The following is a 16,710-nucleotide window of genomic DNA, read 5'->3' as shown; positions in this document are numbered from 1 at the left end:
CTTCTTTACTCACTTGAAAAATTAAAATTTATTAAGAATAATCCACTAAAACCAACTAGTGAAAAAATGAAACAACTTACAGCACTTTACAACAATTAGTTTTGCCTACTCTAATAACTGAAGGAGCAAAGTCAGCTTCAATGAATGTGCGGCGCTTTAGAAGTGCTGTCTACCAGGCTTTTGAAGGTCGTCTCAGCCGTCTGACATCCTGTCTGGCCTTTCAAGGTCATTTACCCGTCTATGTAGTGTTTCAAAGCCCAAACTTTTTTTTTGGGTAATTTTTGGAGCCAAAAGTGGGCCTTTTCTGTGAGAAAGAATGAGCTCGGGTGAAAATCTCACACATCCCAAAATGGATTCGCTGTCTCGAACCCCCACTCTAAAATTTCAACACCATTCGCGACAAAAAGTTTTTTGCCTCAAAAAATGCATAAACTAACCCCTATACATTTTTTGGGATTATTTTGATTTCCAAAAAAATCGAGTTCAGGTAAGTGCAAAATTTAACAACTTTTCTTTAGCTCGGAATCAAAATTGGACTATTTTGAATGAGAGGAGGCCTCTGTAGTCTTGTGTGGCTTCCTAAGGTCATTGACCCATCTGTCTGGCTTCTGAAGGCTGTCTAGTTTCCTGTCTGGCTCCCAAAGGCCATTGATCTCTCTGTCTGTCTTTTGAAGACTGACTGCAGGCGTCCTGTTCGACCTCCAAAGGTCATTGGCCTATCTGTATGTCTTTTGAAGACGACTGTCGGGTTCCAGTTCGGCCTCCGAAGGTCATTGACCCATCTGTCTGGCTTCTGAAGGTTGTCTGGTTTCCTGTGGTCATTGACCCATCTGTATGGCTTCTGAAGGCTGTCTGGTTTCCTGTCTGGGTCGCAAAGGTCATTGATCTCTCTGTCTGTCTTTTGAAGACCAACTGCAGGCGTCCTGTCCGGCATCCAAAGGTCATCGACCCATCTATCTGTCTTTTGAAGACGACTGCAGGGTTCCAGGCCGACCTCCTAAGGTCATTGACCCATCTGTCTGGTTTCTTGTCTCGGTTCCAAAGGTCATTGACCCATCTGTCTGGCTTCTGAAGGCTGTCTGGTTTCCTGTCCGGGTCCCAGAGGTCATTGAATTCTATGTCTGTCTTTTGAAGACCGACTGCAGGCGTCTTGTCTGGCCTCCAAAGGTCATTGACCTGTCTGTCTGTCTGTCTTTTGAAGACGACTGCAGGCGTCATGTCCGACATCCAAAGGTCATTGACCCATCTGTCTGTCATTTGAAGATGACTGCAGGGTTCCAGTTCGACCTTCTAAGGTCATTGACCCATATGTCTGGCTTCTGAAGGCTGTCTGGTTGCCTGTCTGAGTCCCAAAGGTCATTGATCTCTCTGTCTGTCTTTTGAAGACCGACTGTAGGTGTCCTGTCCGGCCTCCATAGGGCATTGACCCATCTGTCCGGATTTTGAAGACTATCTGCAGGCGTCCTGTCCGTCCTCCAAAGGTCATTGACCCATCTGGCTGGGTTTTGAAAGCCGTCTGGCGGCTTGTCTGACCTCGTAAGGTCATTGACCTGACTGTCTGGCTTAGGATTGTCTGGCATTCAGTATGATATTTTAAGGTCAATGGCCTGTTTTCCTGTATGCCTTTTGAAGGCCGTGTAGCGTCCTGTCTGGCTTTTTAAGGTCATTGACCTGATTGTCCACATTCTGATGGACGTGTGAAGTTTTGCCTGGCCTCATAAGATCATTGACCTGTGTATCTATCTTCTGAAAGGCTGTCTGGTATCCGGTCTGGCCTTCTAAGGTCAATGACCTGTCTGGCTGACTTCCTGTCTGGCCTCCGAAAGTCATTAACAGAGTGAAAACTTGAGCTAGGGGAGTTTTCTGGACTGTTTCTCTCAGAAATGGACAATTTCTGGGTAACATTAGTCAGCAAGATCAGTCTAGCCCTTAAAAGACTACATAGACGGGTCAATGACCTTAAAACGCCAAGCAGGACGTTAGACAGCCTTCAGAAGCCAGATAGACAGTCCAATGGCCTTATACGTAGAAGGCTAGACTGGATGCCAGACGGATTTCAAAAGCCAGATGCAGAGGTCAATGACCTTCAGAGGCCAGATTGGATGCCAGGCAGCCTTCACAATCGGAAGCCAGACAGACAGGTCACTGACAATTCCTTCAATAACAATACCACAGTGATTGCGGGGCCCAAAAGGACGAAAGATCCCACGATATACTCTCCCCCCCCCACCAGTCCCCACCCCATGACTTGACGATGGTTTTTTTTCCTTCAAATTTAGCCATGTGACTTATCTGCAGTTGTACTCTGAGGTCAAAAAAAAACCGACAGCTTCGAAGCCTTTAAGCAATCCGCTGTACACTTCAACAATAAACAATAATGCTCCCTGACGTCAGGACGTCAAAACAATCAGAGAGTCGATGAACGAATAATTTTATCCATGTGTATTCTTTTTTTTACAAGTCTTTTTAAAAAATTCCGACAGATATTTTGTACACGTTTAATTATCTTTAAATTCTATATCACCAATAATCGTCCTCTCCAATCCTAATTTTCGGTATAAACATGAAACGTACTCGTCGAATTCAGCACGGAAAAATTGTGCAGCCAGTGGATCACCAAGATTGTATTTATCGGCGAAATCTTGAATTTTGAAACTGGCGCGATTATCTCCACATCTAAAAAAATAAAATAAATCACCCACACATTTCCAAAAAGAGAACAGACCACAGAGTCCAGTCAAGAAAGGAAGGAGGGATGACATTTTTTCAAGCGTCATGAGCGGCAAATTTCATCAATTGAATAACAAAATTTTGCATGGTGTTCATGATGTTAGGATCGAGAGTTTCGATGAAAACTAAAATAAGTTTGAATTTTTAAAAATTCACCAAAAATTTAAAAATGGAATTAAACACTTGAAATTTGACTTGATGGTGTATTATTGTATATCTACTCTTTCCATTTTTTATTTTTTTTTTTATTTTCGTATGAAAATTGAAAATTTCCCTGACATTCGCCTGGCTTTTCCAGAAAAGCGAACTTCCCAAAACGGTATTTATTTTTCAGTTTTTTTTTAAAGACAGGGCAGTAGACATCCCCGAACGACAGAAAAAATAATATTCATTGTATGAAAAAATTACTTGTTGCTTAAACGAGGCACATCTTTGAAATCGATTTTACCCGGCTGCTTGTAGACTAGAATCACGTAACGATGAAGTTCTAAAAACCAAAAAATAAAATGTATCAAAAACTCAAAGCAGGTACCCTAAATACCATTTTTTTTTCAAAATCCAAATCTTTCCCACCAGTATCTTTAGGAGGTGCTGCGCCAATATATTCGGTTAAAGTTTCGCCTTTTTCTACGTCCATTCCGGGAATATTACCTACAAGCCAATGCTGAAATTCTCTGAATTTCGGTTCTTTTCTGCTCGGTGCATCGGGATCTATTAGATAAGAAAATTACGTAAAAATCAAACCAGAACAATAGGCTACGATGAAGGTGAAAAAAAAGGCAAACAAATCCTTCGATTGCTCATAATCGAAGCTCCTCACCGGTCATAGACACCAAGTAAAATTTATCATCCTCCGCATCCCAGGTAAGTTTCGGCGTATCTCTCACATCGGTAGGGGTTAAAATATTACCATAAATAGCTGTCACACCGGTACGAAAATCAACCTTGAAACAGAAAAATGCTCGTAACAGTCCGAAATGAATTAATACACCCAAAGTAGGTGCTACTTAGGCACGTCGCGTCATTCTCATGAAGGATGAGCCTTCCATATTGGGATACGATTATGATACACTTACTGTTAAATTTTTCGGAGTTGGTTTTCTGATCACATCTGAGACAACTCCGAACAGATCTAAGTATACACTGAGATTATAACTATTCGCGAGTTTCAGACCCTGAAATATTTACAATCTTAATTAGTCGATTTTTCGGTCAATCAGCTCGAATTCCACTAAGGAACGAAACTTCAAAGCTTTCATAATTACGACATTTTAATTCACTTACTCTGGGGATTTTCAAATCATCGATAATTCTTTCAATATGACTCATATCCTCATCTTGAGCCCCGACCCTGGTAATTTCAACCGAGCAGAAACAAATAAAACACAATACGACAACATTTGAGCAGCCATAAAAAAATTTTAAGGATGGCATTTTTTCAATACTGATTTCGAATTTGATGCGGACGATGAAACGTGCTAGCTAGAAATTAACACATAATTATCTAACCACTGATAGGTAGATATTCAGATTAATTTTACTTTCAGTAACGTGAAATTCTTCAAGTCTCACGCTGAAATCTTCTGAATTGGAAATTAATCATGTTTACGTACAACCAGTTTTACTGAAAATCAAGATCATCAAGTAATTTGATCCATAGATAGATAGCTTAAAGGGAGGAAAACTCGACTTGACATACCTAACTATCATTCTGATGCTCTTCTGATTACCTACAGGTATTTTATCATTTATTGATTAAGTATTCACTTATCCATTAGGTAGGTATTCAAACTAAATCTTCTCTACAGTTTTTTCTCTAGGTCTCTGGGTCATTTCATGTCAAATACATTCTGCTCTGAGGTCGAGTGCTTTGATTCTAATCATATTTTTTCTGGTAGACTTCACTTTGGGCCATTGGGGCGAGGCATGGTTTTTTCCTTATTTCATTTTATTTTTCTTCTGAAAGCTTGATGTATAAAAGACTAGCCAAATTTTGGAGCTATATTTAGAAACTGGAAAAATTCAGAAAGCGTACATTTTCAAGATGTTTACAATCATTATATGAATTTCTTGTGATGGGATTTGTAAAACCTTAGTGATCTAGGGCCCCAAAATTTAGGTCAAAATGTTTTTTAGAAATACTTACCTAATGTTAAAATATCCAAATGTTTTGAAACTTAAAATGAAATGTGGTTTTTTAGGATTTCCCTGGAAATTGCAAAAGTCGTGATTTTTATACACATTTAGGTAGGTACACTTTTATGACAATTTGAGCCATTTTTTCAAGATTTTATTTGTTGTTGCTAATTTGATCAATTTTTCATAATTCTTGACTTTTTTTTTGTTGTTATTTTAGTCATTTTTTCCAGATTTTTCTGGATTTTTGCAATTGTTCACAAACTCTTATTCTCTTTTAAATAAAATATATTTTATTTTTCGAAACGTTTTCAGTAGTTTTCATGCCAATCTTACATTTTTTATCGCAAGTCAAGTAAGTTTTCTCCAATATCTCATTTAAGACAGCTAATCGATCAATTTCAAAAGATTTTCGATGAGTATTTTTTCAGTCATTTTGGGAATTTCTGCATATTTGATCAATTTTTGATAATTATCGACAGTTCTTCTGATATGTTTGAGAATTTTTGAGGGATTTTCCTAGATTTTTGCAATGTTTCATGAATTTTTTTCCCATTTTTAAACACTTTTAGCAATTTTTAGGCTTATTTGACAAGTTTTTTCACAATTCGGCTAATTTTTGCAAGATTTCATTCGCATTTACAAATATTTTCAATCAATTTCTCAAACGTTTCGTTATCTTTTCAGTTATTTTAGATATTTTTTTGATATTTTACCAAAATTTTACAATGTTTTTCATACATTTTCATTATTTTTCAAACGTTTTTTGGCAATTTTCAAGTCAATTTCTCAGTTTTGATGATGACGCTTATCAGGTATTTTTTAAAAAATTTTTCTTGATTTTTTCAATTATTCGTCAACTTTCTTTTTGCAGATTTTTTCAATACTTTTTTAGTTAATTTTTTAGTTTTTTTTAAAAATCAATTTTTTTTATTTTTGTAAGATTTTTGTTATGTTTCATCAAATTTTATTCTTTTTTAAAACATTCGAGACCAATTTCATATAGTTTCTATCACATTTTTCATAATTTTTGTGAGGTTTCGTTTTATTCTAATTATATTATGATCCTGGATTAGATCAACTTTTCATTATTTTCTACGGGGTTTTTGGCTGTTTTGGGCGTTATTGAAGAATTTTTCTAGGTTTTTGTGATGTTTCATCAACTTCAATTTTTTTAAAAAACGCTTTCAGCAATTTTTAAGCCAATTGCAGTTCTTTTACATAATTTTTACTAGATTTTATTTTGATAAGAGTTTCATAATTCTCGACAGTCTTTCGGTTATTTAAGGCTTTTTTGCAGATTTTTTTTTAATCATTGCGTTGTTTCATCAACTTTCATTATTTTTGAAATGTTTTCACAACCTTTTAAAAAAATTTATACTAATTTTTGTACAACTTCGTTCAATTTTACCATTCTTTTCTGTCATTTTTACGGTAGGGCTATCTATCCACTTTTTAGAAATTTCAATGTCAATTTATTCGCCCATTTTTTTGAAAAATTTCACCTCAGTTTTAAAAATGATAAAACTTGCTGTTTTTTGTAATCAATTTTTCAGAATTTTTTGAAAAATTTCTTTCAGATCTTCAGTTTGCATTTTCAAGCAGTTCTAAACAGTTGGAAATTTTCATCAATTTCTTATGATTTATGGTGTTTATAATTCATCTAGGTACCTAGTTGGGGTTTATTCGCCATCCAGATGTTCGTAAAATGTCAAATTTCCCAACTTCCACCAAAAAAGACGAATTTGTCAACTTTTCCAAGTTTATAGGTTTCCGGTGTGAGGGGGGGGGGGACAAAACGCGTGACCTAGAATTTCCATCATTCTGCGAAGTCTTTCAAGCTAAAAATTCGCAATGTTGTTTCTTTTTATAAGTTTTTAAAAAATTTTCCAAAAATTCAAAACTGAACTTTGGTACCTAGAATTTTGGTTACAGATGTGTCAAGACAGGCTCTTTTGAATTTTGATCTAGATTGATTCAGTTGGAATCAAAGTGTACAAGTCGAAGATTCCCTGGTTATAGTTTGACTCCAAAACGAATTATTCCATTTTTCCCTGTAGGTACTTCAAACTCTCAAGGTTATTTGACCTTGAATTGCGTGAATTTTTCACATTATTACATTCTTACGTATACTTGTAAGTCTTCATGCCCTGTAAAATTTCCCTACGACAATTTTCAGTCAAATTCAACAATCTGAAAACCCCTCCTTCCCACTCCTCCCATCACATCATATCATACAAAGAACTCGTTCAAATATCCTCGTGAAAAGTTCACAACAGAAAGTTCAAATAAATTCTTTACCATTTCACGCTACAAAATTTGACACGAATAATCTCGAATCGTTTCGTCTTTCATTCCCCTTCCTTCTTACTCGGTTCACTTTTTCGTATCATAAAAAAAGAAAGCGAGAATCGAGTAAATCCATTAATAACCCATAATCTAACTCGTTATCGCGTTACATTACATTGCAACAATAAACATCAGCCAGCGTCATACGAGACGATAACGACTAACAAGTAATAATAAGTCGACGAACGAATATTTATGTAATGTACTTAGACATTGGCTGCAAAAATTAACGATAATAAATTCGTACACGTTTGAAAATAACCCAAAACATGTTCTATCCGTGAAATATTTCATATGTATGTATTTAGAATGCGCATAGTACACAATAAGTATGATACGTAATCTAATAAGTATAAAAAAAAGAGCAATGAAACAAATTACATTTCGAAGTAGTACCTCTTATTACACACAAAAAAAAATGAAGTTTACATTATTTTGACCACTTATCAAAGTAATCAAGTACCTATCGTGAATATCACTCTATAAATTAACGATCAAATAAAACCAAACATGAAAAAAAGAGAAAAAAATACAAGAAGAAACCGGTTACTTGATGTGAAACTGGTATATTAATATACGCTGCACTTCTTTACTCTGCTATTCGGCTTAACCTCCTAATTGTTTGTATAAAATCGGAACGTAATCGTCGTATTCGGCTTTATAGAAATTTACAGCCACCGGATCGCCGAGATTGTATTTATCGGCGAAATCTTGTATTTTGAAATTACCACGATTGTCTCCAGATCTGAGAGAGATAAAAATAAAACCATCGATACGATTAAATATTACGGATATTTAAAAATATAAGTAAAACAAAACAGAAGAATACAAAATGCAATTTTCTCATTCGAAACTACCTGTTGGTTAAACGTGGCACATCTTTGAAATCGATTTTACCCGGCTGCAGATAGACGAGGAATACGTAACGATGAAGTTCTGAAATTTGATAGAAAATTAGTCGAAAAAATTCTCAAAAAAATGTCAGTTCTAAGGAAATAAGTAAAATATTACTCACCGGTGCCTGGAGGAGGTCCAGAGCCAATGTATTCGGATAAAGTTTCACCTTTTTCTACATCTGATCCAGGTACATTACCGACGAGCCAGTGATGCCATTCTCTGAATTTCGGTTCTTTTCGGCTCGGTGCATCGGGATCTATAAGATGATAAAATGATGGTAAAATCAAATCGAAACGATACGAAGACGAGTAAAGAGAAAAGAAACACGTAAAAAACACGCAAACACTTTGATTGCTGTACTCACCGGTCATACACAATAAGTAGAATTTACCAGCTTCCGCATCCCAGCTAACTTTGGGCACATCTTTCACTTCGGTCGGGGTCAAAATATTACCCAAGCTGACATCTTTACCAGAAGGATACTTCACCTTGAAATTAAAAATTAAAATTGGTTAATTCTAACTACCTACTACGTCACAACACAAGACAGTAACAACATAGCCTAATTAAGCTACTACATACGACGACAGATTTACTTACGGTTATATTTTTCGACGGTTCTTTTTTGATCACATCCGGTACAATTCCGTCGAGATCCATAGCTGAGCTGAAATTAGAACTGTTTGGGATCTTAATAGCCTGAAATTTACAACAATTAGTAGTATTTTTCGTTAACAAACGCGAAAACAATCCAGTACGTGCGGAAGAAAGAATTTTAGTAGCCATAATAAACCACAGAGCAAACACCGGTGTCACACGATTGATAAGGTTAGGTTAGGTTACCCGAGCAACGAATGAAAACGAAAGCTCTCTAGAACGGACTACCTAGTTACGCGCTACCTAGTGTACGTTGTGTACACTTGATAACATCTGCGACTACCGACCGAATAGCAACGTTGGCGAATTTAAAATTCTATTCTGCTGCTGAATTTTATTTTAATTTTGGCCCTTTGGGCAAAATTTTCGAGGTATTTTTTTTTTGTGAGCAGGAGACATTTTCTCAGAAAAATATGAACCTTAGCGTGAGTCTACTTTGAGAACATGAGAACTGAGAAGTAATTTTTTGTTATCTAAATTTTGTATAAACACGAGAAGACAAGTCGACAGTTGGATTTCGTCAAAATTATCTCAATTATTCTTATCTTAATTTAATTTACAAGTACAAAGAGTACTTTTTGCCAATTAAAATGATTTTAAGAATAAAGGAATCAAAACAAACGTTTGATGAGTAAATGAAAAAATGAAATGCTCGTTATTAATGATTCATAGAACTGATAGAACGTATTTTACATTTTTTATTTAGGTACCTATTTATGGAAGATAGGTAGGATAGGTATTAAATTTGGCTGACGTTTGTTCTGATGTTCTGATCAAAAATAAGTAAATCAGATGTTCAGAAAAGACCCATCCTCATGTTTCTCCTTCAAAACTTTATGGGGAAAGATTTTGGTTCGTTTTCAGTCACCTCTGACCCTCTGACCTGACCTAGACCCTAGAGGAAAAGTAGGTAAAGAGAGAGTATTCGAATTTAAAGGTTTATTAGTCACCCTCCTCTTCTCTTCTCCCCCCCCCCCTCAACCATTCTAGTGATTGTGAAAAATCAGTCTACGGAAAAAAAATGAGTAAACATTCCATTTGGTAAATTGATCAAATGTTCAATGTTCATTTACAAAGAACTTGAAAATTTGAGGTCATTTTCTTTTTCAGGTCTTCTCAGGAATTAGGGCCCCGGAACTATTGCTTCCTTTGTCCAGCACTCCATCTCCCCCCCCACAAATGACAATGCTAAGAACTCAAAGGCTGTCTACAAATTTAAAAAAAAAAATCAACACTGAAATATTTGTAGTAGAGCCATTTTAGAGATCATTAAAAATCAAACAATTTGAAACGATTCTTATGCAGGGACAAATAAGCTAAAGGTTCTGCTTGGCCGGAGGGGGAGGGGGTGCAATCAAAAATTAGCCGACTGATATGAGAAAAAATTATCAACCAATTTTGCAGAATGAAACGAAAGAGGAGAAAACAATTCTGCTCGTGTCATAGGTAGATCTCTTCTTATGACCTACCTATCATGACTTATGAAAAATTCTCATTTTCCTTGCTTAAGGCTATTCTCTACCCCAGTGAAAACGTTCGAAATATGAAGCCGATTTGTTCGTTATTTTCATCGTTCGTTCATAAGATTGCATGTAATCGAGTGAACGAATTTAGTCGTACTTATGTCCCGCGACCCGCTCCCATCTAAACTTCAGACGGGGATTTCTCCGTGAATTTTCAAAATTCTTTCAATTTTTTTTCACCAATGCTAATAATTTATCATTAAAAGCGAGGGTATGTAGCCATATTTTCCAATTTAGCTTTTCCAACGGAGATCTGAGCATCAATAATACCTCCATTCAATTCCCAATGACGGCCACAAAATGACATAAATCAAAAATATCTCGACATACCCTCGCTTTTGAATGTTTTCTGAGTAAAATAAACCAAACCCCACGAAAATCCGTCCAGTAGTTTTCGCACAATCCCCGGCCAAAGTTCGTAGTTTTCATCAAAAATCGCTACTGATAACAGGGGTAGAGAATAGCCTTAATATTTTTAAAAGCTTCAAACATGAAAATTTTTTATTTTAGAAAAATAAATTAGCCCGAGCTTATAATAAAGGCAAAAGCTTCTAAAAATTTGTATTTTGATAAGTGAAAACACAATGTTTTTTATGTACCTACTTGAAGAGTTTGATTTTTTCATTTTTGAGAATTTGAATGAAGATTTTTTTTTGTTAGAAATTCCAAGGTCAAAATTTATTCATGAGACGAAATTTCTTCAGATCGTTATTTTTCTATTTTCAAAAAAAAATAAAAATAAAAAACTTGAAATTTTTTTTTTAAAAAGAGAGAATTTCTCAATCGATGGGAAAGGACGTCGAAAGTTCACGTCCAAATTTTTCCGTAGCTTGAAATTGAAGATAAAAATTCTAATCAGAAAAATGAGAGAAATAAAAAAAAAAAACACAAAATTGTAATGGAAGAAAAAATTATACTTTTGAATCAAAATTTTCAAAGTTCGGATGGAAAAAATTGGAAAAACCAAGACTTTTCTGCAACTTTGGCAAAAAACACGACTTTCTAAAATAGTTGGCAGACAGGCATGACTTTCAACAGAAATTTTCTTCAAATGTTTCAATTTTTAAAATAACAGGAAGAAGGCAACAATTTAAAATTTTTTCGAGACAAAATTACTTTAAGTCGACATTTTTCTATTTCCAAAAAAAAAAAAAAAAAAACGTACAAAATCTCAAGATTTTGAAAAAAGAAAAAAAAATTAGAAAAATATAACCTACCTACTCACATATTTTTGCAATTTTGGTAAAAAAGCAAAAAGCATGACTTTCTGAAAATTTTGGAAAAAAAGTATGCCCTTCAACAGAATTTTTTTTCAAATGTTTCAATTTTTTGAAGAAGGGAGGCCAGTTTGAAATTCATTCAATTAACTACCAATAGATATTCAAAATGTTTCCATTTTCAATGGGAACTGGAAAAAATAAAATGAATCAAAATTCCAAAATACTGAAATAAAAATATTGAAATTCTGAAATTCGGATGAAAAAAATGGAGCACTTTTTATTGCAACTTTAACAAGAAATCAAGACTTTCTGAAAATTTTGGACAAAAGCAGGGAGCTTGAACTGGAATTTCCCTAAATTTTTCAATTTTTGAAGGAGGAAGCAGGTAGCAGTTTAAAATTGATACAAGTCAACATTTTTCTATTTTCAAAAAAAAAAAACAAAAAATATGAAAAAATTCAAAATTTTGATAGAAAATGCAAATGTTTGGTTGAAAAAAAAAAATATAAAACGTAGGAATTTTTCCCTCGCTCGTGTAATTGCGCATTGGGGGGGGGGATATTTTGTAATTTGAAATATATTTTTTGGAAATAAATAAATATCGATATTGATATTGAATTGTGGCAAAAATAAAGATTTTTTGCAAGTTTGGCAGGGAAAAACAATCAGATAACAGGACACATAAACAAAAACTATAGAACAAAAGTATGGAGGGGAGGAACTTCTGGACTTTCGTACGAATATCTCGAAAAGGAAGACCCGACGTTTCGAGAAAATTCAACACCACATTTTTCAAATGAAAAGTTTCAATTTTTATAGTTTTCTTTCTCTTTATTTTTTTCAAAGATTACTTCGGTTTTCCCAAAATCATTTCGCAATTTAGCTCAAAATATCTCAAAAACAACGCTCCCGAAAAATTGTTTCCTAATCTCATGGTGGAGAATTGTATGCTGTACAATTTAGATACTTTTTCTAGCAAAACGGGAGAGGGGGTAGGACATGCTCTTTTAATCTAGCATCATTTAATTCAAATCGGAAAGTGTGAATTCAAATGGACCCTCTTGTAAAAAAAAAATCAAAAAAACATAAATTTTCCAGGAAATGGTTCAAAACTCTATGCAAAAAAAGAGGTGTTAGAAACTTGTTAGTTGTTAAAATGATGCGAATGAAAACTCAAACTGAAAACATTCAGAAACAGCATCAAAAATCACTAAAAATTTCATGTTACTTTTTGAATCCTCCGTCCACCTTTCCAAGAAAGTCAGAGACGATCCAACCTTTGGTATACTTACTCCCTCTTACTTCTCCGTCAAAAGCATAAGCCTATTTTTTATACCTAGGTACCTACGGAAGATTCTGGATTCTGGACACAAGTTCGTTCTATTTTTGATCAGAATGGTTCCTCTCTCCCCCCTCTTGTCATCCGAAACAGGTAGGGAAAGCTGAATTCAAGAAAATGAAAGTCGAATGTCATCAAACGTACACGTGATATTTCCATCTATGAAGTCAACTAAAATACAATTTTGAATTTTTTGGAGTTCTACACCCCCCTCCTCCTCCCTCCATCAAACAAAAAATCGAAAAATTGATCATTGATTTACCTTTTAGCACTACTCGACTCCAAAATTCAAACTTCCATTCGTACCAAAACTTAAAAATTCCGATAAAATTACAATAATTCACTTACCTCTGGATCCTCAGCTCCAACGATGCCAATTTCAATCGAGCAAACACAAATAAAACATATACCTATCACGATATTCAAACATTTAGAGGAAAATTCCAGAGACCGCATTTTTACAGTAGGTAGGTACTGATTTCGATGCGGACGAAATAACTAACACACTAAAAATCAACACCACACATCTAATCACTGATAATATGCAGTCCTATCTATGTAAATTAGGTAACTTTACTTTTAGCAACACGAAAGTTTATACAGAATAAACCTCACGCTGATGCTGAAGGCTGAAATCATCCGAATCACGAGTAGGTGCCTAACTAAGCGAGAATTAATTAAAACCAGTTTTTCTAAAAATCTAGATTATTCGGTCGCACAATAATAAATGTTGCTGTGTGTGGAGGAGGAGAGCTCGATTATACTGCATTATTTGTAATGGCTACCTAATTGAATACATGAGAATGTGTAATAAAACTCAATAGGTATAGGCAACAAAACAAATAATATGGGGTAATTACTAGCTCGCGATGCATTTCAATTAAATATATTATTGTTACTGTCGTCGTTGATCTATGAAGGAGAAATGGGTAATGGAGACGAAAAATCTATAAAAATTATTGTAAAAGTAATCAAGGTTTTATATTTGCAGTACACTGTACAGTGTACAGCTAGCTATGCGTGTAATTAGCACGACGATATAATACCAGTATAACAATTGGTAGGCGGTTTCAACTTCGTATCGTTTTTATAATAAGTAGGTTTAGTAGGTAAGGTAGGTACTTTTTTTTTTTTTGGTCGTGGTGTTTGTTTTCAATGTGTAAAATATTTCAAGCTTCAATTACATGCACAATACTTAAACCTATTACCTACATTCTTTTTTGTGCGACTGGTTTAAGCTTTTAATAACAGAAATTGTGACGGATAATGAAAGAAATATGAGGAAACGTCTGATGATTTTTTTCGACTTTCGTTATCGCCATACGAGTAGGTACTTTGTGATTAGAGTATTTTTATCGCCAGATCTCGCGACTACCTACCACACGTAATCAAAGGTATTTTATCGTTCGATGGTTAGGTACTTATTATTAATTACTCGATGAATATATCAAAATGAAAGTGATGATTTTGGATACTTATAAGTAATACATAAAATTTATGTACTTATACTGTGGTTTCGACAGCATTTAAAATCTAGGGTTGAGTAAGATTTAATCTAAATTCTAAGATAGGTTCTTTCGTGGTTCGGATTTAGATTTTAGATTCAGCTGTTCTTAAGGTTATAATTTTGAAATGCGAGATTAGAATTGGAAATTTCAAAATTTCAACAGAATCAATTGAATAAATTTCAGAATGAAATTTCTTTTTGATTAGATCATCATGAAATGTCAGTAATGGGGGCGATTTTTTTTTTTTTTTTTTAAATTCTATTTACTTCAATGCAACTCACTTATTTTCATCAAAATGAGTTGAGTTCGTGAGTACATCACGGAATTCCACACACTCTGGTCTATTAGATGAGCTAGGTATTTTTCATAAAAATTGTTTGCTAAAACTTCATAGAGGGAGGAAAAAAAATAAAGAGCGATTCAAACGCAGTTTTCTTTTTTTTTACCCGGGTACAAAAAAATAGAAAACTCATACCTATTATTAATTTTTGTTCTCTAATTCCCCCTCCCCCCACCACCACCACCACTATTTTCCAAATTTGATTTCGCTGGCGACCAACTACTAAAAAAATTGCTGAGGAAACTTAGATTTAGATGTTGTAATTGGTAACACTGCGAAAAATGGGGGAGTAAAAAAAATACAGAAGAAGGCGTAAAAAAGTGGCAAGCTCATTTCTTGGTGATTTATAATTTTCTTTGGTCTAACTAATTAGGTAAATTAAATCTTTAGCAAAAAAATGCTGAATCTTGTCAAGGAATGTAATACTGATTTCAACAACCTTTTTAGTTTTTCTCTAGCTTCATCAGACCAAAAGTTTCTGCGAGAAATGTTTTTGGGAGGGTTTAATAGGGCAGTTGTACCTACCAAAAATTATGCCAAATTACCAGTAATTTACCAAAAATTACCAAATTACCAGTTATTTACCAAAAATTACCAAATTACCAGTAATTTACCAAAAATTACCAAATTACCAGTAATTTACCAAAAATACCAAATTACTAGTAATTTACCAAAAATTTACCAAATTACCAGTAATTTACCAAAAATTACCACTTATTCATCAAAAATTACCAGAAATTCACTGGAATTTACCAATACTTGACCGGAAATTACCAGAAATTATCCAGAAATTACCGGTAATTTACCAAAAAATTACCAGTAGTTTTCCCGAATTTACCAGTAATTTACTAAAAATTACCCAATCACTGGTAATTTATCAAAAACTAATAAATTACCAGCATAGTAATTTACCATAAATTCTCAGATTACTACTAATTTATCAAAAAATTTAACATAATACATTACATACTGGTAATTTACCAAAAATTACCAGTAATTCAATAGAAATTTCCAGAAATGTACTAAAAATTGCCAATAATTCACCAAAAACTACCAATAATTTACCAGAAATTCATTAAAAATTACCAGAAATTTCCCAGAAACTAACAATAATTTTCTAGAAATTACCAGTAATTTACCAAAAATTACCTAATCACTGGTAATTTATCAAAAACTAATAAATTACCAGCATAGTAATTTACCATAAATTGTCAGATTACTACTAATTTATCAAAAAATTTAAAATGATACATTACATACTGGTAATTTACCAAAAATTACCAGTAATTCAATAGAAATTTCCAGAAATGTACTAAAAACTACCAATAATTCACCAAAAACTACCAATAATTTACCAGAAATTACCAGAAATTCATTAAAAATTACCAGAAATTTCCCAGAAACTAACAATAATTTCCTAGAAATTACCAGTAATTTACCAAAAATTACCTAATCACTGGTAATTTATCAAAAATTACAAAATCACCAGTAATTTACCAAAAACCGTCAAATTACTACTTATCAAAAAATTTCAATTACCAAATTACATACTATTAATTTACCAAAAATTACCAGTAATTCAATGGAAATTTTCCAAAAATTTATTAAAAATGACCAGAAATGTACCAGAAATTATCAATAATATACCAGAAGTTACCAGAAATTGAAGGTCTTGGTGGAATAAGGGCGTTAGACAAAAATCGATTGAAGATTTAAACCTATGTGACTTAGGCAATACTTCACTTAGAGCTTCGCGGTTACGTTTTTTTTAAAGCTTGAAGTGTTACCTTTCATTTCCGTTACTCAACTTTGGCACTCGGTTACGTTAACCCTTTCAAAAAAGCGATTTTCTCACATCGTCATTTTTGTCTAACGCCCTTATTCCACCAAGACCCTCAATTAACCAGAAACTACAAATAACTTACCAGAATTTAACAGTAATTTACCAAAAATTACCCAGAAATTTCTAGTAATTTACCAGCAGTGCACAAAAAAATTACCACTCAATTAC

General features: G+C 33.9%; 1 protein-coding gene across 1 annotated transcript; it reads right to left on the bottom strand.

The window, feature by feature from the left end:
- Positions 1-2,427: 2,427 nt before the first annotated feature.
- Positions 2,428-13,600, bottom strand: LOC135845110 (uncharacterized). Its single transcript, XM_065363575.1, has 13 exons — positions 13,200-13,600; positions 8,713-8,811; positions 8,477-8,600; positions 8,231-8,368; positions 8,073-8,151; positions 7,827-7,960; positions 4,303-4,313; positions 4,015-4,212; positions 3,807-3,905; positions 3,551-3,674; positions 3,304-3,441; positions 3,139-3,217; positions 2,428-2,676 (listed from the first exon to the last, which is right to left on the bottom strand). The coding sequence occupies exons 1-13, from the start codon at positions 13,305-13,307 to the stop codon at positions 2,499-2,501; spliced, it is 1,509 nt and encodes a 502-aa protein (XP_065219647.1). The 5' UTR covers positions 13,308-13,600; the 3' UTR covers positions 2,428-2,498.
- Between the last annotated feature and the right edge of the window lie 3,110 nt (positions 13,601-16,710).

The sequence above is a fragment of the Planococcus citri genome, chromosome 4 (genome assembly GCF_950023065.1).
Source record: "Planococcus citri chromosome 4, ihPlaCitr1.1, whole genome shotgun sequence".
Taxonomy (NCBI): Eukaryota; Metazoa; Arthropoda; class Insecta; order Hemiptera; family Pseudococcidae; genus Planococcus; species Planococcus citri.
Note: the sequence above shows the minus strand (reverse complement) of the source record. Positions and strands in the feature narration are given on the sequence as shown.

What these genes read in the sequence shown, in the direction of transcription:
- LOC135845110 (XM_065363575.1), bottom strand. Translation starts at nt 13,307, where the DNA reads ATGCGGTCTCTGGAATTTTCCTCTAAATGTTTGAATATCGTGATAGGT. An exon ending in ATGATTTGAAAATCCCCAGA is followed by an intron (nt 3,906 to 4,014) that starts GTAAGTGAATTA and finishes TAAATATTTCAG; the next exon opens with GGTCTGAAACTCGCGAATAG. An exon ending in GTGCCTCGTTTAAGCAACAA is followed by an intron (nt 2,677 to 3,138) that starts GTAATTTTTTCA and finishes TTATTTTTTTAG; the next exon opens with ATGTGGAGATAATCGCGCCA.